This window comes from Camelus dromedarius, chromosome 36 (assembly GCF_036321535.1).
Source record: "Camelus dromedarius isolate mCamDro1 chromosome 36, mCamDro1.pat, whole genome shotgun sequence".
Taxonomy (NCBI): domain Eukaryota; kingdom Metazoa; phylum Chordata; class Mammalia; order Artiodactyla; family Camelidae; genus Camelus; species Camelus dromedarius.
The window spans coordinates 2,725,980-2,753,605 of NC_087471.1; the positions used below are offsets into that span (position 1 = coordinate 2,725,980).

The 27,626-nt window shown below is 42.4% G+C and overlaps 1 protein-coding gene, 1 long non-coding RNA gene, 1 other non-coding gene and 1 pseudogene across 3 annotated transcripts in view; all 4 read left to right on the plus strand.

The window, feature by feature from the left end:
• Positions 1 to 263: 263 nt before the first annotated feature.
• On the plus strand, positions 264 to 6,099 carry LOC135320049 (uncharacterized). The gene is made up of 4 exons (XR_010379188.1): positions 264 to 435; positions 1,694 to 2,028; positions 5,485 to 5,677; positions 5,821 to 6,099. It is a non-coding gene; the product is annotated as an uncharacterized LOC135320049 (long non-coding RNA).
• LOC116149928 (U1 spliceosomal RNA) lies at positions 5,038 to 5,200 on the plus strand. The gene has a single exon (XR_004133545.2). It is a non-coding gene; the product is annotated as a U1 spliceosomal RNA (small nuclear RNA).
• A 10,104-nt stretch (positions 6,100 to 16,203) lies between the features above and the next one.
• LOC116149902 (serine/threonine-protein kinase MRCK alpha-like) overlaps positions 16,204 to 27,626 on the plus strand; it is a 38,218-nt gene continuing 26,795 nt past the window's right edge. The window contains exons 1-5 of the mRNA XM_064482542.1: positions 16,204 to 16,456; positions 18,684 to 18,777; positions 19,202 to 19,332; positions 20,751 to 20,815; positions 23,405 to 23,481. Of these exons, the coding sequence (XP_064338612.1) occupies positions 16,386 to 16,456; positions 18,684 to 18,777; positions 19,202 to 19,332; positions 20,751 to 20,815; positions 23,405 to 23,481 (438 nt within the window). The 5' untranslated portion in view covers positions 16,204 to 16,385. The remainder of the gene's footprint in view (positions 16,457 to 18,683; positions 18,778 to 19,201; positions 19,333 to 20,750; positions 20,816 to 23,404; positions 23,482 to 27,626) is intronic.
• On the plus strand, positions 23,802 to 27,146 carry LOC135320077 (fibroblast growth factor 2-like; annotated as a pseudogene).

Consider the following 27,626-nt stretch of genomic DNA (forward strand, 5'->3'; position numbering starts at 1 on the left):
TTTGGTTATAAATCTCGTGAAGAAGCCTATTTCTTGGAATAATTTGTTGTGTGTATTTCTCATTGCGTTTTATTTAACATTGCTGAACATTTAGGTTTTTCCCACTTTTTCACCTATTACAAACAATGCCGTGGGGAACATCAGTGTGCATGTGCCTTTCTGTGTATGCTGGGATAGTTTCTGACAATATTACTCAAAGAATATGCATGTTGTTAATATTGATAAATACCACCATACGGCTGTCCAGAATGGCTCAACCCAATTTAAAACGTTTGAAAGTGTATTATGAATTAAAAATATTGCCTACCTTTTCAGTAAACAAAGGCTGCTGCGGCCATCAAGTCATCGTCCACTGCTGCTGCACCCCAGGGCCAGCCAGAGGGACCTCAGGATGAAAACATGCAGGCAGCCGGGCCTCTGCAGCCACCCCCAAAGGTGCCCCTTGAGGGAACTCTGGATGGGAAGGAAAGAGATATGGCCCTACATACCTCAGTGCATATCAAAGGAATGTTTTCAGTGAACCCAGCCTTTTGCATCTTCCATTCGTAAAAAAGTGCTCAATTCCTTAGCTTGAGATACATGGTTTTCTTTAATTAACAATAATCTTTTGATGCTCTGACTACCTGGTCTTTTTTCGCAAAAGCGCATCTATACCCTGGCCCCTCCCTTACCCCTTCAGAGCAGTCCCTCAGAGCCATCTGAGAGGCTGTTGTCCTGGGTTTAATTCCTCAGCAATGTGCGCTGAATAGAACATCACTCTCAACTTCTGGGGTGTGCACTTTTTTCAGTTGACTATCCACACTGTAGCCGTGATGGATATTATTAGTCTTTTAACATTTTTGGCCAATTTAACGGAGATAAAATGATGCCTCACTGAGTTTTATTTTCCACACTGCTGACTATTCATGTTTATTCTTATATGTTTCTTAGTATTTGTAGTCCTTTTGTGAATCATCAACCCACACTCCTCGCCCATTTTTCTATTAGTTATTTTTCATTTTCCAGTGGATTTATAAGAGCTCTTCATACATCTTGAATATCATATATTTTCCTATTTCATGTCTGACAATTATTTTTGCCCAGTTTCTGTCTAGCTGTTTATGGTGTCTTTTTTCATACCTACATTTTAAATTTTATGGAATGTGTCAGTCAGTTCCTTTATTGCCTGTGGACTTATATCTTGCTTAGAAAGGCCATCTTCACCACACTTGCATTTTCCTCCCATCCTTCAATAAGTTTGTTGTTCAGTGAGCCCAGACTTTTGCACCTTGCCATACATAGAAAAATCACCAAATTCATTAATTTGAGATGTCTGGTTTTCTGTAATTAGTAGTAATCTTTTAATGTTCTGATTAAATGGTTTTTGTTGCAAAACCTCCTATATACCCTGGCTCCTCCCTTACCTCTTTGGAGCAGCCCCTTAGAGCTATCTGCCTCCTGGGCTTGAGTCCTCAGAAAGCCTGCAGAATAAAATATAATTCTCAACTTTTAGGCTGTGCTTTTTTTTTTCAGTCCACAACCCTGACATCTCCTTGACTAGCAGCACTCAGGACCCAGACACTGGGTTTATAATTTGCTCCAATTATTAACCATTGTTTTTCTACATCTCCTTGACTGGCAGCACTCAGGACCCAGACACTGGGTTTATAATTTGCTCCAATTACTAACCATTGTTTTTCTTTTGTCGCCATAGAAATGCCTCTTATTAAACACCTGATTGCTCACACCCTATCCACCTAACTTTGAGAGCTCACCTGCCTCACCGCTTCCTGAGATAAGTAACTGAACCGACCCACTGTCAGGACTAAGAGGCTGGTTCAACAAGGTAGAAAGCAATCTATCAACTAAACTTATGGACTGTGAAGACTTCTTAAGAGAAGTTCCGAAGGCATCACTGCAGAGGAGCAAAATTTATCACCCCACGGTGTCTCTTTGGCTTGCAGATTACTGTGAGCTGAAAACAACTGAAGCCCAAAAGACTCGGGAAGAAACTCTGACCATCCTCCTAACTACCTAAAGAATGTCTCAGTAAGTTTTCTATCACCATAGATAACGAAGAACTGGGTGTGCAGACAGGGAGGAACTTAGCAAGGTCTGTTTGTCAAAGTTCCTCTCTGTGTCCCGCTGCCTCTGCCTGGTCCAGCAAACATTTGTTTGCCAAACATTTGCTTTTCATTCCCCCCTTTGCAGTCCCAAACCACTACCCTCCAAATCCTATTTTGTCTCTAGCTGAAGATGGTCTTTAAGGGGACGGTTTCAGCCATTTGGGTGAGTTACTCAGTTACCCCGGGTCTCTCCCACACAGACAGGTTATTAAACTTCTGTGCAATTTTCTCCTGTTAATCTATTTCATGCCAATTTAATTCTCAGACCCACCAGAAGACTCTAAAAAGGTAGAGGAAAATGTCTTCCTCCTGACAGAGTGAACCTACAGAGTCCTAGACACCCCACCCTTGGACCCTAGCAAAGGCTGAGTTCCAGGTTCTCCTTCTCTCTCTTTCTGTGTCTCCCTGCCTCCCATGACTTCACAATGTCACCCTGGAGCACACTGTGTGCCCTCCAAGACCTATGAGTAATAAATCTTGCTCCTAAAAGTTCCCCGATGGTTTTTGCTGAAGTGCATCCTGCAATCTTAATAAGAATCACAAGGACTGGACCAGTCACACCATTGGCTCAGGGAATCTGTGGGGGCTGGCTACTATACAGGCCCTGGGCAAGTGTCTCAGGCATCCTTAACCAAGAGCTTCACTATCAATAGACTAACACAGCACACACACACACACACACACACACACACACACAAGCATTATACATAGTAATGTTAAACATTTTAAAGTTTAGTCTTCCGGGTACTAGGTACTTTCTTTCAAGCTGAAGAATGATGTCTTTCTTCAGTTCTTGAACAATTGCGTTGACTACTTCCGCCTCATTATTTATGTTATCTTTTGGGGAAAAAAAAATCTATTCTTGGGAGAAAATATTTGCAAGCTACATAACTGATGAGAGATTAACATCCGAACTATATAAAGATCTCCTACAACTGAACAACAGCAAAAACAAGCAACCCAGTTAAGAATGGGCAAAGGACTTGAACAGACATTTCTTGTCCACAAGCACATAAAAGGATGCTTGATGCTACTGAGTTATACACTTAAAAGTGGTTACAGTGGTAAATTTTGTTGTGTATGTGTGTTTTGCCACAACGAAGAACTCCTTTTTCTTTATATGTATATGTTTATCTTTTATATAAATTAACTCCCCCCCCCCCAAATTTCCACTTTTTGACCTTTTCTGCTTCATTTTGGTAAAATTCCTGGTGTCAGTATTCTGGTCCACCGTGCGTCTTCGTTCTGCTTGTGTTATTGGTTGACAGTTCATGATAGACTCCTTTGCTGGAAGTCATTTGCTTGAGAAGCTGGGAGGTACCGATCTGCTGCTAATGAGAAGCCTGATGCCGTCTTTCCGTGGATCCTTTTTATGTGACCTGTCCTTCTGTCCCTCCTTGTAGGAGATTTAGGAGCTTTCTGGTTTTTCACTTTCCTTTAGCTTTGCAATAGTACAACGAATTGCGGGGCTTTTTTATAATCAGTATGTTGGAAGCTGGAGGGAATCTTTCAATCGGGAAGCTCACGTCCTTTGGGGAATTTTCTTCTGTTATGTCTTAGGTTGCTCCCTCGCCACCTTTTCCCGCGTGCTGTCTTTCTGGAATTCAAGTATTTGCATTGTGCAGTTCCTAAGCTGCTTCTCTCATCCGTGTGTCTTTTGTCCCTGTTTTCTCTCTCTTTGCTTTTTTGTTCTACTTCCCAGGACGTTGCTTTATCTTTCAAGATTTTTAGTACCTTCTTTCAGTTCTGCTTCCATATTTTTAATTCCCAAGAGGTCTTCCTTGTTAACTGGATACTCCTTCGTACGGCATAAGGCTCTTGCCTCATGGATGCAACATATTCTTATTTTTCTAAAAATATTCATTGTATTTTTCCTTCTTCATTTCACAGTAACCCTGTTTCCCCAAATTATTTTTGTAAGCTTTTAATTTTATGATAGTTTTAGATTTATAGGAAAGTTGTGAAGATAGTACAGAGACTTCCTGCATAACTCACAACCAGGTACCCTGTCATTAAACAGCTTACGCTAGTGTCACAACTGAAAAGCCAGTTGTGCCAAGTTCTTTTGGTTCTTTGTTTCGGTGCTTTTCTTTCATGTTAAAGGCTTTTTTCCAACTCTGTGGTGACTCTCCGGTAAGTATTTATATTTAAGAGTTAGGAAAATCCTGATTTATAAAGGAAATGGGTTTTCACTGGGCTTTAATAAAGCCTTCTCAGAGACTACGGTAAAGTCTGTCACTATGTTAACATTAACTTTATTCAGTGTGTCTGTGTGGGCAGGAGTCAAAGGTAGGAAAAAAATAAAATTTTAGAAAATGTTTTTAGATTTTTGAAATATTTTTCCAAGTATACTAGAAATTAATACCCGATATGATCAAATAGAAGTAATATCTAAGGAAAAATGATTAATAGGGAAAACGGGACAAGTTTAAAGTAAATTTTTAGGGTGCCCTAAAGCAAAGCCTTTGTATCTATACTCATGTCCACTTCTATTCCTGACCTCTGAGACTCAGGTCCAAACATCCACCTGCCTGTGGGACATCTCCATGTGGGTGTCTAACAACCGCTTTCAAACTTGCTCACCTTCAGTCTTCCCCGTCTTAGAAAATGGTGATGCCATTCACCCAGCGGTTCCGGTTAACGACCTTGGAGCATCCTCGATCCACCGTTCTCTCCCACCCCACAGCGGGAAGTCCTATCCGCTCTACCTTCAAGGGATGTCTCTGTAGGACTGCTCCTCGCTTCGTCCAGCTCACCTGTGATGGTGTGGTGTCAGTTTCACCCTGGCTGTCAGTGCTCTGGCATGAAGGTGACAAGCCACTTCTGCTCACGTGGCAAAGGGGTGTGACCTTACCCCGTGTCTGGAAAAGAGCAAGAAGCATTTAGTGAATAGCAAACGGCTCTGATGCCTGGCACACAAGTTCTTAAGACCGAATCTGCCTGGCAGGGGAGATACGTGATCACAAAGGTGGTTTTCCCAGGGCGAGCCTTATCCATCGCACTCCGGACGTGCTGACCCCTGCGATGTTCCCAAACGCGGGAAACTCGACCGCATGACTTGTGGCTGTGGGGGACTGAGTTCGCGCTTTCCCCTGATTTTGCGGTGCAGAAAATAGAGCTGTTGTTGTGTGTCCTTTTGCTTTCCCGTGCAGGCACCCCTCGGCTTTACAGTTAGTGGCGAGCTCTTGTCCATTCTTCCCGGGGTCGTAGGCTCACTGTGTGTACCACTCCTTTTTGTTCTATAGGCAGTTTCTGGATCACTCACCAAAGGTCTTCTCACGACTCCTGGCAGAAATGAACAGAAGCTGCCCACCCGGGGCACCGTTTTGTGTCGCTTGGCAGCAATTGCTCAAGTTTTTACTTCCTTAAATTAAATCAGGTCGTGGCTGCAAACACCTGGTGCACCACGCTGCTCTTACGCAACGCCTTGGCCGCCAGGAAGCCATCGTCCCTGCCCAGCCGTCCAGAGCGCCTGCGGCTGCAGGGCACCAAGGGCATTCAGAAGCCACCAAGTTCAAGTTCAGCCATTTTTCAGAGGGAACAACTCCGGGCTGGAAGGAGAGGGGATAAAGGTACCTGTTCAAGGTCACCCAGCTAGTTAGAGACGGCGACGTGTTGTGAAAGAAAAGCAATTGTCCGCCTCTTGGTTTTATGGTAACAGATTTTGTTTTATTATATTGACATTGTGTTAATTTGTAATTTCATTTTTTTCTAGGAGTTGCAGTTACTTCCTGTGGTCTGGCTGCCACCCATCCAGGTACAGAGAAGCAGGGGTAAATCAGTTGTGTGGACTAGCACCCCTGAACCCTTCACCGTCTCTTAGGAGGCCTGTTACAGACGGTGCGTTTTCTCTGGTCCTCTCAGTAGGAGCCGATGGATTGGCGTTGCTCTGGGGAGCCCTGGGGCAGAGGCCCCCCCCTGCTTCTGAGGTCACTGCGAGGACCCAAGGTCAGGAGTCCTGGGTCCTTAGCAAATTTCTGCCTCTGTTCCCTACAGTGAGTAAAATATAAACATTCTTTCGGATGACTGTTGTTAGTGTTTAATGAGAACCAGTCTTCTCTAAATCAGCGATCTTCAGTATTTCCACTGAGCATCTAAAGAGAATATCTTTATAAAGAGCTCAAAGGCCATAAAAGATAAATATCTGGAGTGCAGACAATGATCCTCGTGGCCTAACTTCTCTTGAGGGTTCACTGAGGCAAGTAGGGGAGCCCCGAATGGGCCCTGTGTGACCCCTGAGTGAGCTGGCCGTGTCTGGACTGGAGACAGCAGGGCAGTGCTTAGAGTTCCAGGTGTCAGCACCGGGCCCTAATGTGCCTGGGCCCCCAGGGAGACTCACCGCAGCAGCAGTCATGGACCTTCATCGCCCAGATGGACAGTTGCTCAGTGTGTCTGACCCTGAATCACCGGGCACCGCAGCTGACCTGACGCCAGCCATTCCTGGCCAGATCTGCCCTGGCTTCCGCGGGAGAACTTCACTCCACCCCCTGCGGAGAACTGAATTTTACCTGCTTGAAAGTATGAACACCATTCTATTCCTTCAAAGGAAACAAAATTTAGTCAAAATCAAACGGCCAAAAGAAGGCATAACTAATCTAATTTCAGGGGGAAGGAAAGAAAGAATGAAGATCTGGCGTGTTCATCCCCATAACTCCTCATCACAGCCTCAGCAGTGACAGGAGAGCAGAACTCGTCATGCGGGGATTCAGACAAGAAGAGAACCGTGAGCTTGTGTTGGTCAGGAACAAATTTCCTAGAACAGAAAGACTTAAGCTGGTCCTTTTAAGGAGGAGGAGGACGAACTGAGAAGGGTTTTTAGGAGATGGGAACAGCGTGAGCAAAGGCATGAGGCTGGGATGGGCATTTTCCACCCAGCACAGTCAGTGACCTTCCCCGGTGACTGGGAAGAAGAGAAATCAGAGCTCTCATGTCCCACCGGTGGTCACAGGGATGCCCAGGTGTCCCCTCTTCCTGTTTCACTGGTTGAAACGCATGATTTGGATTTGTCATTCAGGGAGCAGCTTTTCACATGTGGTTAGCGTTTCCATTTCAATGACCCACAATCACGTATTAGCAGTCCTTACCAGTTCTGTATATCAGAGTTAAGTATAAAATTACGCATGTATTCATGTCTGCACACCACTGCACACACACGTGCATCTGTGTCCATGTATGTGTGCATGTGTGCGCTGACACACTGCTATGAATACTCCCAGGGGAATGAGATGTGCTGATACAGAGAAGTTCTGCTTTAGTATCTTCCTCTCTTCCTCACTTCTTTTCCTCTCTTTTTCTGTCTATTACATTTCTTTATTAGATGAAGACCCTGAAAGAAAGGAATCTCATCGGTCCTCCATGTTCGATTTTCAAGGAGCCTGGGCTCTGGATCCAGTTTAGGTTCCAGGTGGGATGTGTTCATGGAATATATTTTTAAAAAATTAAGCTTGAGTCTTTCAGGAGAGCTGCAGTGGGGGCAGGAGGCTGCAGTCCCCAGAGCTGAGGACTAAGTGTACCCCAAGCCCAGTTGGCCGGGTCTGGGCTGCTGTCCTAGCTTGAAGGCTCTCAGCACATTAAAAAAAAAAAGTGCCTCTGCGTTCTTAGTTTTCCCATTTGTACCACAGGAATGACCATGTCCTCTTAGATTATCATGAAGATAAAATGGTTTCATAACTATGAAGCACCTGGCGCAGTGACAGACAGTGATAACTGGCAGTTGTTATCATTGGAGAAGTTCCAGTTTTACTGGGGACAGAAGGGCAGGGGAGCCATTACCAGAAAGTTGGAGGATGCGTTCAGAGCCAGTTCAGGGAGTGACCAGGTGACCGGCCTGGGTCTCCGGCTGAGAAGGGTCAGGCATGCATTCCAGTGGCTTCATCCGGGTGTTCTAGGCTGAAGAAAGCAGTCACAGGTACTCTGAACAAAACTATGATCAGATCATAATGCAAAAGATCTCCAGGTCATGGTTCTGCTCTCACCTCCCTTCTCCCTCCCACATCAACAAGAAAGGTTTAAAAGGAAGGAGGCAGAGAGTTGGCACAGGTGGCTTTGTCACAGTAAACAAGTGTGACCTGTCAGTGGCTGTGCTCCCTCCTGTGCTTGGTGCTTCACGTGCCTGGGTGAGTGTCCCAACTTTCTTGACCTCAGTTTCCCGATCTGTACTTGAAGGGGCTTTGACAACGTGCTTGCTAAGATTGCTTAGATGGGTGGAGATAATCAACAAACCAGTCTGCAGTAAGAACAGAGGAGAGTGGGCAGCCTGGGGAGAGCTCCGGGGAGGGCTCCAGTCAACCATGGTTTTCAGGACAGTTTTACGTTTTGTCAGAACAAAGAATATCAAACATGATAGATACACAGTCCTTCAAGGTTTCACAAAAGTCAGATTGGCACATACACAGAGCATCAGTATGGCCGTGGTGCCTGGAAAGGGAGCCTTGTCATCAGAGCATGATGTCCCAGGAAGGGGGGAATTCATCCTGTCTTCAGAACGGACGCTCTACTCCTGGACAATGCCCCCTTGTCTTTAATGGATAAAACTGACATTCAGTGCACGTTTGATAAGCCACAAGACAGCCTGTGTTTTAGTTAGCACAAAGTTCAAGCCAAATTATGTATAAGCTGGAATGCCCTCCACACACCGCAACAGGTGAACATTTCTTTCACCACTCCCCACTGACTTGCCTCTGTGGCCACCACAGTGAACTCTGTCTGCTTGGGCGAGCCTCAGGGTTGCTTGAAATGAATGGAGTCAGCCTGGGAGACAAGGTAGAGCGAGCCAAGTGTGCAGGGCGTGCAGGGCAACGTAACAGCCCATCGCAAGCTGCCGTGTTGGTCCAAGCAGCAGGGCCTCCGAGAAGGGCTCAGAGAGGAGGTGATGGAAGGCGGGCAGTGCTGAGGGAGCCCGGGGGGGCTCTAAACCCCTGTAGTCCTTACCCTGCCCACTCCTCACAATCACTTGATTTGAAAGTCGACTTGTTCTCCGTCTTGTACAAATTGCTCTCCAAATCCAAGGTCTAAACTCTCCCAAGGTGGAGCCCCAAAATACTTCCTTCACCCAGAGTCTGGACTGAGCTGGACTCAGTTTGATTTTTTAAATGAAGCCCCATTGTACTTTTTTTTTTTTTATCTGTAACCGCTCTTTCTTCATTCCAAGCATATGAGTGTTCAGGGGTGTGGCAACATTTGTCCTGAGCCCAGAGTGCATCTTGTTTGGGAGGGAAATGGTGAAGGAGCCAAGGGAAGGAGGAATGTCCTGATTCTTGAAAGACCTGGTTAAAATGAAGTGCCAGTTTTCTGGAGTCAGGCATTCCGGATCCACAAGGAATAGGACAAGTTTGACAGCATCCCGATCTCCTTTGCTGGATTCCTCTGGGCTGGATTTCTCAACGGAAGGTTCACACAGTGGCATTTATGAGGTTTACAAGGCTGCCCACTGTAGTACTGTGTTCCTTTTTATCCCTGTGGTTAAATGTAGCTTTAGATTAAAACTGCATTTCCTTTTAAAAAAAGTATTTATTTCATTATTTTTTTGTTAATGGAGGCACTGGGGATTGAACCCAGGACCTTGTGTATGCTAGCACGTGCTCTATCACTGAGCTGTACCCTCCACCTCCCTAAAACTACATTTCTACGGAGAGTAAGTTGTTTTCTCAAGCCAAACCACTCCTGTTGACAGCAAGAGTTCTAAAACATTTTTCAAATTTCCAAGGGAATGAGCCGGTGGTTAGAAATTTGCTACCATGTCTAAAACACTTCCGCATTCCCTGTAAGGAGAATCAGCAATGTAATCACCATAAAAATAATAATAGAACAATGTTGTTCATGTCTTTGTTACTTGTGGTTATTTTTTTTTTAAAAAAGAATAAGCTATTTTTCAGAGCAGTTTTAGGTTCACAGCAAAACTGAGCACAAAGTACGGAGATTTACCACATATCCCCTGTCCCCACACAGGCACAGCCTCATCCACTATCAACATCCCTCACCAGAGAGGTATGTTTGTTACAACTGGTAAACCTACACTGATACATCATTATCACCCCAAAGCGCAAGGGTTATACTGGGGTTCACTTTTGTGTACATTCTGTGGGTTTGGACAAATGTGTAATGACATGTATCCACCATTATAGTATCATACAGAACAGCTTTACTGCCCTAAAAATCTTTTGTGCCCCAGCTATTTATTCCTCACTCCCTTCTAACCCTTGGCAACCACTGATATTTTTACTGCTTCCACAGTTTTGCGTTTCCAGAATGTCGCATAGTTGGAAGTATATAGTTTGTAGCCTTTCCGTACTGGCTTCTTTCACTTAGTGATATGCATTTAAGATTCCTCCATGTCTTTTCATGGCTTCATGGCTCATTTGTTGTTAGTGCTGTATAATATTCCACGGTCTCAGTGTATCACAGTTTATTTACACATTCTCTTGTTTAAGGATGTCTTGGTTGCTTCTAAGTTTTTGGCAATTAGGAATAAAGGGGCTTAAGCAACCATGTGCAGGTTCTGTGTGGTCATACATTTTCAGTTCATTTGAGTAAATACCAAAAGTTTGATCACAGTATGTCTTGGTGTGGGTCTCTTTGAATTCATCTTAGTTGGGAGTTTACTGAGTTTCTTGGATGCTTATATTCATGTCTTTCTGCAAATTTGGGAAGCTTCTAGTCATTATTTTTTCAAGTATTCTCTCTGCCTCTTTATCTGTCTTCTTTTTCTAGGACTCCTGCAATGCATATGTTGGTTCTTTTGATGGTGTTCCTCATTTCTTTTAGATTCTGTTCGTTTTTCTTCAGTCTTTTTTCTTTTTGTTCCTCAGCCTTGATCATTTCCATTGTCCTACATTTAATTTAGTGTTTCTTTCTTCTGCCTGCTCAAAACTGTCTTTGAATTCTTCTAGTAAATTTTTTTAATTTCAGTTTTTGTACTTGTCAGCTCCAGAATTTCCTTCTGGTTTCTTTTTAGGTTTTCTATGTCTTCATTGATATTTCCAATTTGTTCATAGATGGCTTTCTTGACTTTCTCCACTTCTTCCTTTAGTTCTTGGAATGTCTTCTACGCCTGTTATTTTGAGGTCTTTGTCTAACATATGTTCTGTCAAGTGTTTTTCAGGAACAAATTTTGCTGATTTTTTTTTTCCTTTGAATTGGCCATACTTTCTTGTTTCTTTCTATGCCTTGTAATTTTTTTTTTCAAAATTGGACAATTTGAATTTCATAATCTGGCAACACTGGAAATCAAGGTTTTCCTCCTTCCCCAGCATTTGCTACTTTTGTCATTCTTTTGGTTTATTTTTAAAAATATTAATCTGGCCTCTCTGTGCTGAGAAGCAGCCTGTGGTATAAAATCAATGTCTTCTTCGGCTTTTCTGAGTCTTTCCTTGGGTATGCACAGCCACTTTCTAATTTTTTCCTGTATGTAAACTTGTTTTTGAATGTCCTTGTCTTTAATGTCTGGCTCCTGAATGAGGAAAAGCAAAAAATGTAGTGGGTATAAAATGGTACCAGCCACTGAAATCTGGAAATCCCATTAGCCAAAGGAGGAGGGGCTTGCAACAATGGGAGGAGATGACACTACAATGGCGCCCTGTCTCTTCAACTGCGTCTCTGTAATCAGAAGCAGCTATCAACAATCAGAGCACAGATCTCCCACATTTGGAACATAGAGTCCGTTTTGCTCATCCTGTCTCACACAAGTTGTATTCAAGTTGCTCAAGGAAAAGGTGTGCATCTGCCTGCCACATGGCTGGAGTTGGGGGGTGGGTAGATGCTACTGTGTTAAGAGCTGAAATTGCCCAAAATTGACAGCAATTTACCATCCAAGACTTTCCCCAGAAGTTGCAAGCCTTCAATAGGCTCCAGATTTCCAAAATAGTTACATCAGACAGGCTCTGTCAGTGCAACTTTTGTCTAGGTGGAGAGACAGATTCCTGGCACATCCTTCTCTACTGTGTTCCCTGAATTCCTCCTTCTAGACTTTTTTCTCCAACAATCACACCACTGCGTAGTCCCAGGAGCAGGGTATGAGGGTTCCAATTTCTTCACATCCTTGTCAACACTTGTTATTATCTCTCTCAATGAATGTTTCACGATCAATGAACAAGTGATGGGGAGGGACCAGAGAAACAGAAAAGGACCGTTGAGGAGAAAATGGATTAAGTGAAAATTCTTAAAAAAAGTGAGCAGGGGGGATGAGAAGGAGTGGTAGGGGCTGGGTAGGAAAAGGCTGGAGGAAACTAGAATATGAACAGGGGCAAATATGAAGTAAGAGGAAAGACAAAAGCAAATGTGGGGGCTGGGGAAAGGCCACAAAAGTGGAAACATCTGGACAGCTGTGTTTAAGGTGCCCGCTGGAGGCTGGGGGACTAAGAGGCCAGAGGCCAGAGCTGGAACTGAGTTTGGCTGTAGCTACACTGACACTAGTTCAGGACTTTATTAAGGCAACTCAAGCGCACCTGCTGCTCAGTGACCCTAGGAAAATACCCCTTTGCAGGACAAGACTTTTGGTTACTTGCGCTGTAACAATTCTTCTTTCATTGCAGAAGAGAGAGATCTGCTAAGCTGTCACTCGAGAATACCATGAGGCTGGACCCTTGTCTCCCCAAAAGGCAATTTATGTAAGTTACACGGGAGGGAATAAAAGCACGAATGGTCTGGTGAAGCCTGTGTGTCTGTTCTTGGTCATGATAACTTTGATATGCTTCCTATTTGGTGATATTTCTTTTAGAGGTGGCCCACCTCTCTGAGTCCCAAATGAAAAAAAAAGTTCTTTTTTCCACATACACTCTCTTTTAGGATTTCAGGGACACAAATTTTCAAACTTCTGGTATTGTCTAATGGGTCTGAGGCTCTGTTCCTTTTTTATTTTCCAATCTATTTTTCTCTCTGTGGTGCAATCAATCCACTGCATTCAGTTTTCTGTTGCTGCATGACAAAGACCATATATTTAGTGGCTAAAACAGCACATTTATTAGCTCATAGTTCATGTAGGCCAGGAGTCCAGTCACAATTTAGACCCTTCTGCTCCGGGTCTCATTTAGCTGCAGTCAACGTGTTGGTTGGACTGTGTTCTCATCTGGAGGCTGAACTGAGGAAGGATTCACTTCCAGTTCTTTCATATTGTCTGTAGAACTTATTTTCTTGCAGCTCTATGGCTTTCGCTGGCTGCCCTCGGATATTGCAGATTGTCTGCTTTTGTAATGTGAGCTTCTCCAGCATGGGTACTTACTTCATCATGCCCTGAAGGAGAATCTGTGCTAGCAAGGTAGAATCTTATATAACGCAGCATAATTACAGGTGGGAAAACCCATCACTTTTGGCACGTTCTGTAGGCTAAAAGCAGGTTACTTGTCCCACCCACCTTCAAGAGAATAAGATTATAGAAGAACATCACAGCGGGCACAGGATGGCAGCCAGAGACGTTCCGGCTCAAAAAGGGGGGAAAAATGGAAGGTTGAACGAGGAGTCACTTATCCATACAAGTTCTGAAATCCAGGCAGATAAACATCGGTTTCAAGGCTTGGAAATAACTCTTGGCTCTACCTCTTGGCCCTTGAGTCTCTCCTCTGAATCATCCTTTCTTTATTGTTGAAGGTAGATTAGAAGAAGAAAAAAAAAAAAAGCTTCTCTTGGAATTCATTCTATTTACACCCGGTATGCAATTTGAGGTTTCAAGCTGACTTTGAATTCAGGCCAGGAGACACCTCGGAGGGGAACAAAAACCTCAGAACCTCACCGCTGAATTATTCTTACTTGCCTTCTGATTTCTTTCTTCAATTCACCTTTTACCACTTCATTTCAGGGTCCTCAGCTAGTTGTTCCATGTATTATGTCCAAGGATTTTATTTGCATTGAATGGGATGGAAGGTGCTAGTTCTATCTTCAACAGCACTGGAAACTTCCACTGTTGACTAACAAATTTTAAGTAGACAGAATAGATAATAAATTTACATGATGCAAAAGAGCACAGAGTGAAAAATCTCACTCTGTGAGTGTCAGGTTCAGGAATCAGATATAAAATGCCTATTTTGTGCTTCGCTTTACTATTTTTTTTTTACAAAGTTTATGTACATATGTATGTATGTGCCTTTGCATGTGTTGGTGTGTGGTGTATGTATGGGTGTGCCTGTGTGGTGTGTGTATGTGTGTGGTATGTGTATATGTATTATGTGTACACACCCGTAGCAATGAGCACACAAAACGTGCACAAATTCTTTTCTAAATACCACTCCCCGTAAAAAGAAATGGGTCCTTGGAAAATTCTTGGTTCCATATCTAGGGCAGTGAAAGAACAAGACAACCTCAGTACATCTCATGCCAGAAAACAATAAAGTCTTCGGATAATATCAGAGCTCGTGAAAAGGACTTAAGAGTCAGCTTGAAGCGCTTCCCTCTGGCCAACAGGAGGGAATTGTCCGGAGGAGATGCTATGGGATGAATATTTTTGAATATATTCTCCTCCCAAATTCATATGTTGAAGCCTTAACCCCTAATGGGGTGGGGTTTGGAGGCAGGGCCTTGGAGAGGTGACTAGGTTTGATGAGGTCATGAGAGTGAGGCACTTATAAGAAGGGACACCAGAAGCTCTCTGTTTCTCGCTCTCTCTCCAGATGCACGTGAAAAAAAGGCTATGTGAGCGCCCAGTGAGATGGCAGCCACCCACAAGCCACCAGAGGAAGCCTCAGAATGAAACCTACCTTTACGAGGCCTTGTTCTTGGACTTGTAGCCTCCAGAACTGTGAGAAATAAGTTTCTGTTGTTCAGGTCAACCAGTGCATGGTATTTTGTTATAGTACCTGAGATGACTAATACAGGAGACAACTGAGCATCAGAATAAATTAGGAATAAGTTGGGATAGGAGCCCATGAGTATATACTGATATAAATCAATTAGTGAATAAATAATAAGGGAGAGAAAAGGAAAAGCTGTTTCTTACAGTGAATGTCAATTAGTAAATGTAGAAGGAATAGTAACATTGGATTTCTGTCTTGACAGCCTGTTAGTAACATTCAGGTAAGGAAGATCAGTGGATGAAGGTTTGATAAGGAGCAGGATAACTGCTTGATTTTGAAACACTTTCCTATAAAACAGCGTATTTGTTACAAAAGGAAAAAAAGGAAATTTACAAAGAATTAAAGAAATAGCCTGATTACCCAAAGTGAATGTCACCAAGAGTGGGACAAACGGACACCAAATATCCCCAGGGTGTGTGCCATCTTACAAGGTGCAATAGGACAGAACATCAGTTTTAGGTGATTCCTCCCCAAACTGCTAGCATGGATCTAACCACATGGAAACCAAACAAAGTAACTGATCTGTAGTCTTCAAAGTCTCCACGTCATAAAAGACAAGACAGACTGAGGAATGTCTGCAGATTAAAGGACGTGTCACCCAAATGCAATGAGCCGTCCTGGATTCGACCCTGAACCTACAGAAAAATAATTACGAAGGACGTTATTCAGAAGATTAACTGGATGTGAATATGAGCTACGTTTAGTCAATAGTGTCGTCCGGATGCGGATTTCCCGGTTTTTATTTCCGTACTGTTGTTCTGTAAGAAGTGTTCTTCCTCTTCTTCCGTATTTAAGGGGTGACAAGGTGTCTGAGACTTACTTTCAAATGGTTCAGAAAAATAAACCAAACATGGTGCGAGACAGTGAGAGAGAGAGAAAGACAAAGTAAATGGGGGTAAAATAGTTACAATGGTAAATTTGATACAGAATTTACAGGAGATCTTTGTCCATTCTTACACTTTTTTTTTTTGCTAGTTTGAAATTTTATCAAAATTCACGGTTACCAAAAGGAAATGTCTCAATAAAACAAAAGGTAATAAAAAATTATAAAACAACTTGTAGGAATTCCTACTTATCCTATATACATATCTATTCATATATATTTCAACTATGTGTGTGTGTGTGTGTGTGTGTGTGTATTGAAGTTCACAGTTCAGAGGCCGTGTTAAATGATGTGGTATCATGATGTCCGCACCAGAATGCCCTCCCGGGTCTCTCCCACCCTGTGATACAGGGAAGGCTTTCCTCCTTTCCCACAGGCTGGGCCGTGACACACGGGTGGCCATCAAGCCTGCACAGCTGCGTCTTGACATTTAACTGCCCCTGAGGCTGGAGCCATCTTTGGAACCCTGGGGCAGGACCCTTCCAGCCCCAGGGAGCAGCAGTTGGCCTCACACCGGCAGCTTCTCTGGACTGCTGGAAGGCTTGGAGCTCGACTGTCAGGCCTCCCTGCTCCACCGAGACCTCCAGGAGGGGAAACCCGGGGACTGTTCGTGTCACTATGAGCAAAGACAGAGCTCCCTTATTCTGTCGGATGAACAATTATAAGCCCCTACAGGATGCCTCAGGAAGGTATGTAAAGCCCACGCCTGCAGTGTTTTTTCCATTAAATTTACCACTAATAACACAAGTACACTGAAAAAAAAAAACATGTAAGTGTGTTTATTCTTAGAGCTGGGTTTCAGGGCTTCTGCTTTCAAAAGAATAGTTTTCCTTAGATAAATTTCCATTTTCTTTTCTTACAAATTGTAATGGGAGATGGTGCTTTGACACACAGGTAGCACTATGTTTAAAACACATCATGAAATTAATGAATTAGGAAATTAACTGTGTTTATTACTGTTAAACATTCCTCACCTCACGTTCTTGATTTATCAAGTCTAAAGTTTTGACTGAGGCTTCAAATTATAACAGTTTCTGTAAGTTAACTCTTTTTTGTGTATATTTAGCAATAAGAACAAAAAGTTGTGTGCCTGCAACGTGCAGATGTGTCTGTCTGTCTGTCTATCTCTGTATCTCCTGTTGTGTATACACACACACAATTTTTTGAATGTATATATTTTGTATCCTTTTAACTACTCTGCCAGTTAAATACACATATATGAATACCCCATTTTGTGTCTTTATTCAGAGATTTTTTTTTTTAGCATACTTAGGCTCACATAAATCCTAGGAGCTAGAACCAAATTGGTTTTCAGGAATATGTGACCCGATACCTACATTATTTTCACTGTTGTGTTTCTTTCCTGTGCGTATTTTGGCTTGTGTTTGTCTTGTCTAAACTTACCTTTAATTGTGGTCTGTTCATGGGCAGTTATTTCCTTTTAATTTCCGTAAGAATTTGTTCAAACATTGTGCCCAGTTTCCTTCTTTGATTATTCACATGCTGGAAAGCCCGCCCCAGAAAATATGTATTTTTTTCTGCTGGAAGCCCTATATATCGTGTATTACATGCAAGTATATTTGAAATGCAGCCTTATTTCAATAAGTCCCACTATCATTACACTTATCACAAAAGCATCAGAATTGAGCCTCACAAAGTTTCTGTAGATCAGCTTCGAAGAAATGTATTTTTCAGGTACACCAGGTTCAGTTATATGAGAATCCGTGATGTTGCCTCTTATGGTAAGGATGCAGGATGCTCTAAGTGTCATTATCCTACGAGGACTGCTGCTTTCACGAAGATCAGATGGAGTAGGGCTCCTGTATTCTTCCTGCATTTGGTCAAGAATTTTGAAAGTTCCACCCTAGTCCTCGTGCTGATATCATCTGGAATTTTAGATCCAGATTGTTATTTATTGACAGTATTTTAGGCTTAATCATAAGTTACCAGTTACGTTGTCCCATGTTTCCCTCTTCGTGAATTCAGTCTTTGTTTTGCACTAGCGTGCATCCTGGAGCAATTAATTCTTTCAGGAAAGTCTGTGTATAGTAAATTTTCTATCTCTTTATGTGTTCAAAAGTAACTTCAGTTTGCTTCTATACCTGAATTTTTATTTGCCAGCCTCAGAATTTGCTAGGGAGTGTAGGGCTAACCAGCTCAGTGACTGGGCAATTCTTCTGGGAATGAAGACTTAATGCTGTTACATTAATAAGTGGTGTGCTGCGTACATGACGCTTACCGGTAAGCTATGCCACAGGTGGGCATAGTGCAGATTTTCAATGCCTACGTTAATAATTAAATTAATCTCTAATTAAGAATAAACTGGAAAGGGATAAATGGAAAGTTTGAGATTTGCAAATACTACTATATATGAAGTAGATAAACAAATTTCTACTGTATAGCACAGGGAATTATATTCAATATCTCGCAGTAACCTGTAATAAAAAAGAATCTGAAAAGGAATATATGTATGTGTATGTATGACTGAAGCATTATGCTGTACACTGGAAATTGACACAGCCTTGTAAACTGACTATACTTCAATTAAAAAAAAAGAATAAACAGTTTGGAATAGTGACTTTTCTTAAGTCAATAAAACTGTCTTTTCCTTGAAATAATGATTTCCTCAACTACAATATCTGAACCTAGGAAGTTGCCTACTTCCACCCAATGTGCCTTAAGTGTAGCCAGCCACTGCACATCTTCCAAGAGCATTGTGAAAACCCAGGTATATATTTTGGTAGCATCTCTAGATTTACACTCTTTTCTGTTGTTTGTAAATTATTTTTTTATGACTCCTTAAATAGCCTTATGCTAAGATTTGCTGTCATATATCTTTCCTATATCTTTCTTTAGGTTGATTTATTTTTTCCCATCTTTGCATTTTACATCTGTCTTTTACTTTCTATATTCTAGCATCAAGGATGAAAAGGATGCTCAAGACTTGATCTTAGAAGAGAACAAAGAAGTGGAATCTTTAAGAAATTCCAGCTTGGTTACAGGAGCAAGAGTGAGTGTCAGTCTCAGCCCAGGAAGGCTCATAGAATGGAAAAAGGAAAGCTAAAATCGATGATAATAAAGTTGCTGAATAATGTCCGTTTCTCCAGATCTCAACCTACAAAAAGCCTTTTCATAAGAAAGCAGCCCTGCTTTTTGGGGGGGAGAGGGGGAGTGGGCAGCTATCATAGTTATAAGTATAAAAGCCTTAATATAAATTCATGCAAACAGTTCATATGAGAACTGTTCATGAGAACTGTTCATATGAATCTTTAATACTATCCCCAAATTTAATGAAAAATTACACATTTTAGCAGTTTTTCTATTTGCTATTCAAGAAAAGTAATGGTCCTGAGAACCTCCTGTTTTTTTAGATGTGATTTTAAATTTTGTGACTATAAAGATGGAAATCAAAACCTACTTACCTGATTTTGTAGAAAATGCGAGGGGCAATGGAGCGACTTGATAAATTGCATATGTCAGCTGTGCTTAAGCTGGAGTCGGCTTTGGACAGACAGCGAATTTCCAGGAAGATCCCCCCAGAGGCTGCTCCAATCTCTCTAACCTGGTGAGCTTGGCTGATCCATAATCCAGTTGCAAAATACTTAAAGTTACGTGTTTAGTCTCTTCCTATGTTATAAAGTTCAGGGTTTTTTTTTTTTTTAAAGAATAGATTTTTTTTTCTATGAAGTGAAAAGTAATGAAAATTTGAAAGCAATCAGTTACTTTCAACAGGAATTAGTTGATTCCAGCATCTTTACAAAATGGTATCAATAATACCAAATAATACTGGAGACTGAATCATCTGTGAATAAAGTTTCTCTTGTTTTCTCCTGATTTACAAAATTTCCTTGATTGACAGGCACCCAAAATCCTCTAGTAAGAAATACCTTGTATATGTAGAAAAACATGCTTTGAACGAAAACAGAATGAGGCAAACGCAAAATGTGGCTGATTTCCCGCAGACCTTTAACTTCCAGAGGGTCTACTGGTGTTGGTGTCCACGTAGTTTTCATCATGGCTTGTGACTTGCGTGTTGCATTAAGTGTATTTTTTAAAGGGTGCCTCTCCCCATTCTGTTTTCTGGTTAGTGGAGCAATTAATTTTATTCCTACTACAAAAATAAAGCAAATTAAACTCCATCGATGTGAATGACAATATGATAACCATGCAAATAGACCGCAAACGTAGCGAATGAACACATCAGTGTAGGTGAGGTGGTGCAATATTGAACAGCAAAAGGAAAACAAAAAGAAAATTCAAGCCTGTGCGAAAATATAAATACGATGCCTGTTTCCTACATAAATGTGCCCTGGAACAGTCATTTTAAGAGAGATGAAAGCAAACATAAGTCTCTCAGGGACACTTTCATACCTAAAGCCTTATTCACTTAACTGTAATCATTAACATTTGGATCAACTTCAATGCAAGAAGCTGAATTACTTAAAGCCAAAAAGCTTTAAATGTTACAAATGATCCAGTTATGAGACCAGTATACGTTAAACATGAAAAGAAAAAGACATTTCTCAGCATATGAATGAGACTCTGTGAAGAGCTATCTGGTAACTTCTGTGTAATCTTCTGGAATCAATATGTTATTTTATCTCATGCAAAGGGCAAAAGTCACACATTGGCCCAAAAGTAGGCATGAGAATCAGATTGAAAATGATACATTATATATATAATATACATATGAAATTTATATATAACATTAAAATGTTAAAATAAAATTTGTAAAATTTATTAAAAACATATAATATATAAAGAATGTACTATCCCATTCCTCCATTGTTTTGGTTCCCCGTGAAACAAACTCTGATGCAGCTGTCAAGTCTGTCTTATCTGGAATGTTGTAAATGTGAAACTCAGTTTGACTGCAGGTTCTAGCTGCGTTACCCCGCGTTCTAGCTATGCGCGCTCCAACAACAGACCAGTCTCCAGCACTTAGTACTTAATGGCGTCTTCCCTTCTTTCTGCCTCTTTTAGTAAAATGAAAGCCAGAGAGAAGTACCAATCCGACCTGTGGTTAGAAATTGAACACCTGAATAAGGGTGAGGACCTCAGATCTAACAGAGTGTGGGTCTAATTGTTGCCTAAATCAGCACTCAAGTACCATGGGTCCAGCTGGCTCCACGGGGCCAGTTTACTACACAGGTGGGCGATTAGCTCTCATAAGCCAGGCTGGAGCCCAAGGTTAGTGTGTGTGTGTGTGTGTGTGTGTGTGTGTGTGTGTATTGACTCTTGATAAAACATTTGAACAGCCATTTGCTTTGGTTTTATTTTCTACAATTGAGAGACTGTTCTATCATATTTTGCTTTAAGTGGAGCTGCCCTTCTTCAGCATCATGAAAGAGCCCATAAAAACATTTCCGTAGTTGATGAAAACATTTTCATTTCATACCAATCACTCCCCAGTTTGGGAATGTTCCCATGTGTTGCAGCATGAGGCAAAGCCACTCCGGCGATGTGAAAGGCTGCTGTTGTCCAAACTGGAAAGACTGGGGAGACGTCATGGGAGGCTCCCTCGGATTTGCATTGGGACGCTCATGATTATCCTCCACTTTTGAGTCTCAGAGTGCCTGCTTTAAGCCCTTTTCAGCTATTAAACTTTTTTTTCTCCATTAAGATTTCCTGGACATTTCCCGGTGAATCTGAAAACTAAGAATGTGTCACCCTTTTTAAAATACATGAATGTCTTAAATATTTTTCATTATAAGGTTATTAATAACATGAGAATTTAATAATAGAAAATTAGCTGTGGATGTTACCTGTAACTGAAGGGATATTGTATTTTCTTAACAGAAGCCATTTCTTAGGCAAATGAGTTAGTGGAGCTTCTGCATGTCTGAGTTCCCCTTTCCTTTCATTCTGCAATTTTTTGGTTCACCTTGGACTGGATCAGACTGGGGTGAGCCTACACCAGCTGGTGGATATGCTGGAGGGGAGGGCACTAAGGGACTCAGGATAGGCAAACTCGAGAAATAAATATTTGTCCAATAAATATTTGCGGGTCAACTTTTTTATGGGCAATAGGAGAAACAGTTAAAGAAAACTTGAGTACCCTTGCAACTTGAGAACCAAGATAGATTCTAACTCAAGAGAAGTGCAAGGAGGCACTGAATGTAGGATAAATGATGTAGTGTGTTCAGGTGTTGGAGGCCCAGGGGTGGGTCCTTCAGCAAAGGAGTCCAGGCTAGAGCACTGCTTACTACCGAACACCAGCGGATGGGGTTCTTCGGGTCCCAAAACTCTGATAGGTGGGGGTAGTGATAGATTTGACATTTTTAAGAAGGAACCTAAAAGAGAAAGCCCCCGTATTATCACAATGCTTTATGAAACTAATTTTTTAACCTGGAGTTTTATTTTTACGATCATTTTTCCTCTGAGTGCTGCAGAGCAATAAAATCCTTGTGCGGTATTATGTGACATTTATGAACACACTTCCTTATTTGACTATTAGGCAATGTGTGTTAGCAATTTACAGCTGAAAAATTCACACTCCTGGCAATGTCCGTTGCTCAAGTTACGCTTGTTAGAGAAAGTCTGGATTTGTGCTTTTTCTTCTCTAATAGTTAAATTACAATTACAGCCATACCTGAAGACTTCATTTTGCATACCATATACTTAAAGTTAGTACAATTGCCAAGTGATAACGTATGGAAGTTTAAAAAAATTCCTTTAAGGGGAGATATTTTGTAGCTGGGCGCTTTATTCTGCCTAAATAAGTAAAACCTTGATACTATGATAAAAATGTTAAGTATAATTAATATTTGTTTTATATCTGCCTATGTTCTTTTTATAGATAAGTTAAGAAATGCATACACTTGGTCCTCCATATCTGTGAGTTCTGCATCCGTGGAGTCAACCACCCACAGATCAAAAATATTTTAAACATTCCAGAAAGTTCCAAACAGGAAACCTTGAATTTGCCACGCACCAGGAACTATTTACATAGAATTTACATTGTATTTACAACTATTTACATAGTAGTTACATTGTATTAGGTACAGTTGGTAATCTAGAGATGATTTAAAGTATACAGGAAGATGTGTGTAGGTTGTATGCAAATATTGCATCATTTTATACTAAGAGCTTGAACATCAGAGGAATTTTGTATCTACGGGGGGTACTGGAACCAATCCCCTGTGAATACTGAGGGATAACTGTGCTAGGTACCTGGGAGGAATAATTTGAAATTGGTTCCTGGAGTGGGGAGAAACTAGCAGAGAAAAAGTCGCCATCATTGGCATGACCATACTGCCTTAAATCCTCTTTTGGGGTTTCCAAAAATGTTGCAGCTTTTATTTACATGTAATACTATTAGGGAAAAGAAAGCAATGATTTGACATACCGGAGTTAATTCCTGAAAACTTAACATAATTTATTTATTCACTTTCATTATAAGTTTACCATAACTTTGCTAAAAACTGTTGTTTCATTTGAGGTGCAGAATGCTTAGCTATATTAAATGTATTTAATATATAAAAATAAATATAAACGTAGTTTGATTGAAATTTGTATAGCTGATAAATCAGATGATCCCCAAAAATATGGTCTGAGAACAATTTTAAAGAGACTAAGGCTAACAAAGGCATGAACGTTAGTTGCAATTTAGTTAAAAAAACGCTGTTGTCTTCCAGGTTTAATGCAGCCAGACCCAAGTTCGTCCTCCTTGGCACTTTTTAATACAACCACCAACGCTGTGGCTCAGTGTGAAGTAAGTACCAAGCTTCTTAAGTATGTTTTCCAGCCACTTCAGAAGTCAGTGATGTTCTCAAAACAGCATTTTCTTCCTGCACTAAAACTGTTTTAATATCATATTTCCATGTCAGAGGACTGAGGGCTTGAAATAAGCACATAGGAAAGAAACAGTTTTCATAGAAATTCAGGCTGCAAGTTCATTCAAGTTGTAAAGTCATCTGTATTAGAATTAAAATCACAAACAAAACATTTCACATTGTGAGCTATGACACACAGACAGCAAAGGGTATAAAGCATCTCTAACCCGCACTCGGGAGAAGACGGGACACATGGCTGATGCCGCAGAAGCATGTCCTTCCCGTCGGCAGTAAGGGGGCGTCTGCTCCTCTGTGGCTCATGGTAACCATGTCCTTGCTTTTTGTTACATTTTCACACCCAGTATATGCATCCCGAAACAAGAGGATTTCATTTTAGAATGCAGGTAAGTTTCTAAAATCATCCCATATACATTCTTTTTGTCACAGCATTGAGTTTGTGAGTTTCACCCACTTACAGCAATAAAATGTTCAACTGCCTTTCAGTATAATGATCCATTATATGAATATACTGTAGTTTATTAACCCATTCTACTTCTGCAGAACCCTTGGCCATGTGTCTGACTCCAGTCAGTCAAATAGGAACTGTAACAGTTATTTTAATAGAGGCATTGTATTTTATTTATTTATTTTAAACAGCTGTACTTAGGTGCAATTGTTATACAATTGATGTACATACTGAACGTCTACAATGTGATGAGTTTGGACATATGCATACACTCATGAAACCATCACCACAATCAAGGTAGTAGGTATTTCCATTACCCCCAAAAGTTTCACTGTGTTTCTTTTTTATTGTTGCCGTTGTTAGAACACTTAGTAGAAGACAAACCCTCTGAATGAGTTTTTAAGTGCCTCATACGATACTGTTAGCTATTGGATCTCTTGAATTTATTCACGTTGCGGAACTGAAACTTGATGCTCATTGGCAGCCAGTTGCCCATTCCCCCTCCCCCCCCCAGTCACTGGCAACCCCCATTCTACTCTCTGCTTCTGAGTTTGACTGTTTTAGAGTCTTCATAGAAGTGGAGTCATGCAGTGTCCGTCCTTCGGTGACGGGCTCATTTCACTAAGCATAATGTCCTCTGGGTTTGCTCATGTAGGGGAGACATTGGAAAACAGAGCATCAGTTAAACAAACAACGGAGGACTAAGAAGGCAAAAAGCAAACAGTGAGGTAACACAGGTGGAAGTTGCAAGGAGCAGCTGTCACCTCTGGAGCTTGAGAAACAAAATGAAGGGGTTGGGGTTTCAGAACCTAGAAGCTTAGATGTCGGGGTTGGTTCACAGAGTGTTGAAGGGAACTGCAGACGAGAACCAACTGGTGCTTGCAGGGAGAGCTCTGTGGGCAATTACAGAGCCATTGTGCCCTAGACAAGAGGAAACACCCAGGCTTTACAGAGATTATGAGCATGGCTCTGTGTTGATGCTAATTTCTGGGACCCAAAGCACCAGTAATGTCCACCAGTCAGCTCGAAGCTATGTCATACAGGTGATAAATGACATTTTGGGCTGGGACTGTCTCGCAGTGGACTCAGTGTGACCATGGATCTAACCTGCAGTTACTGAACATACAATGGGAATAAACACACTAAAAAAGTGATATGATCCACGCATGATCCCTGCAGCCTGGGGAGTGAGGGAGGCCTACTATGGGAGGAAGAGCCAGGTGGAAGCCCTGAGACCTTCTCTCTAGGCTGGTCTGGTAGAATTCTAACCGACCTTTCAGGCCTTTGCCACCTGCTCTACATGCCCTGTACGATCTCGCCTTGAGTGTGGGCAGGACCAGTGAAGGTGACAGCATCTCATTCTAATGATTAAATTACTAATCAGTTGACTGAGTTAATGAAAAGGGAAGCTATCCTAGGTGAGCCAGACATAATCAGGTGAAGGCTCCATAAGAAGTGTGAGTATCAGAGAGATGCTGTTCAATTGACCTTGTGAGTTTTATAGCTGCAAGGAAATGAGTTCTGCTAGTAGCCACATGAGCTGGAAAGAGGGCCCCAAGCCTTCAACGGGATGGCAAACTTTTTGACACCTTGATTTCAGCCATGAGAGACCTTGAGCAGAGTACCCCGCTGTGCCAGGCCCAGATTCCTGACATGCCTAACTGTCAGATAATCAATGAGTATTGTTTTAAGGCGCCAAGTGTGTGGTAAATTGTCACTCAGCTGTAGAAAACTAATGCAAATAGTAAAGCAAAAGCAATGCTAACGTCCTGGGGGCAGTTTGCAGCCGGTAGTGTGAAGATTTGAAAAATGCAGGACTAGGTGTCTTTGTCAACCTTCCTTTAATGACCTGTTCGATCTGTGCAGAAGCACACAGATATTGCAGCATGCAGTTTATTGAAGCTTCATCAAATGGGGAGTGTCATTGAAACTCTTATTCATATCTGGAATATATTTACTGGAGAAAATACAGAAACATTCTTTGAACTGTTGTCTGAATTGTAACAGGAACGTGCATGGCTTCGACAGTGCTGACAGCAATGGCGTTCCTCGGAACGCTTCAAAGACCACTCATAAGTGGTTTTCAGCATATTTCATCATTTTTGCCCAAAGGTGGAACAACTTCATAAAACACGTATCAAATCTGACCTTTTGTACACTCTTAGCTAGACAATGGGAATTCCCATGAAATACTGAACAAAGAATTCTTTTAAAAAGCATTGTTAAATGGGGCGAGACCAGCGGACGCGGTGCCTGCGGTTGCAACCACATGCTGGGCTCTGCAGCTTGGGCAGGCGGCCCTCCCGAGGGCAGCGGCCGCGGGGACACTCGGCCCTCACCCCGCCCCGCCCCCCCCCCCCCCACGAGCCCAGGCGCTGGGCTCACCCAGCTCTGGGGCCGGGCCGGCAGAGAGGGAAGCTGGGAACAGGGAGAGGCTGCAGGCCCGCGGGGCCGGGGGGGGGGGGGGCGGGGGGGCGGGGAGGGGGCTGGGGAGGGCGGGGCCGCGCCCCAGACCGAGTAGGAGGCCAGGGTCGCAGGGTGGGGTGGGGAGAGGTGGGAGGTGGGGTGTGTGGTGGGGAGGGGTGGGGGGAGGGGGTGGGGGGGTGAGGCGGCTCCCCGCGCAGCTCCAGGGCCCTGGGCATCCCGGCAGGGCCTCGGTGCGGCCGCGGCGCCATCACCCAGAGCATCACCGCGCTGCGCGCCCTGCCGGAGGCCGGCGGCAGCGGGGCCTCCCCGCCCGGCCACTTCAAGGACCCCAAGCGGTTGTCCTGCAAAGGCTGGGGCTTCTTCCTGCGCACCCACCCCGACGGCCGAGTGGACGGGGTGCGGGAGTAGAGCGGCCCTCACATCAAACTACAACTGCCAGCAGAAGAGAGAGGGGTGGCGTCTATCAAAGGAGCGTGTGCAAGCCGTTACCTTGCTGTGAAGGGAGATGGAAGATCCCTGGCTTCTAAATGTGTTACAGACCAGAGTTTCTTTTACAAACGATTGGAATCTAGTAACTACAATACTCACCGGTCAAGGAAATCCTCCAGTTGGCCTGTGGCACTGAAACGAACCGGGCGGTGCAAACTTGGACCCAAAACAGGACCTGGGCAGAAAGTTACACTTTTTCTTCCAATGTCTGCTAAGAGCTGATCTTAATGGCAGCATCGGATCATTTCACGTGAAAGAAGAGGTATATTTTAGAAAGTTGTTAATGAAAGGAGAAAAATGTGTACAGCTATCTGCTCAGTTTGGATAACTGGCTGGATAACCTTTGATAGTAAAATATTTAATCTTTGCCCTAATTTAAAAAATTCCTGGAAAATGTATAGATTTCCATTTTTTATATAGCATTTGCCGTTATCCAGTGAAGCTTACTTAGAGCTACACTCTTTTCATACATTTGCTTCATTTGAAAAGAGATTTTTTAAATGTGCACACACAAGTTTTCTTCATGGAAATCATAGACCTTAGAAAATTAAAGTCAGATATTTAATCCAAATGTCCACTACTTATAAATATGAATTTAACACATTCCTGTCACAGTTTTGTAATCGTCTGGCAGTTCCTTGTGATAGAGTTTATGGAGCTAGCCTGTGTAAGCTGCTGGAAGTTCTTCCATGGTCAGATCAA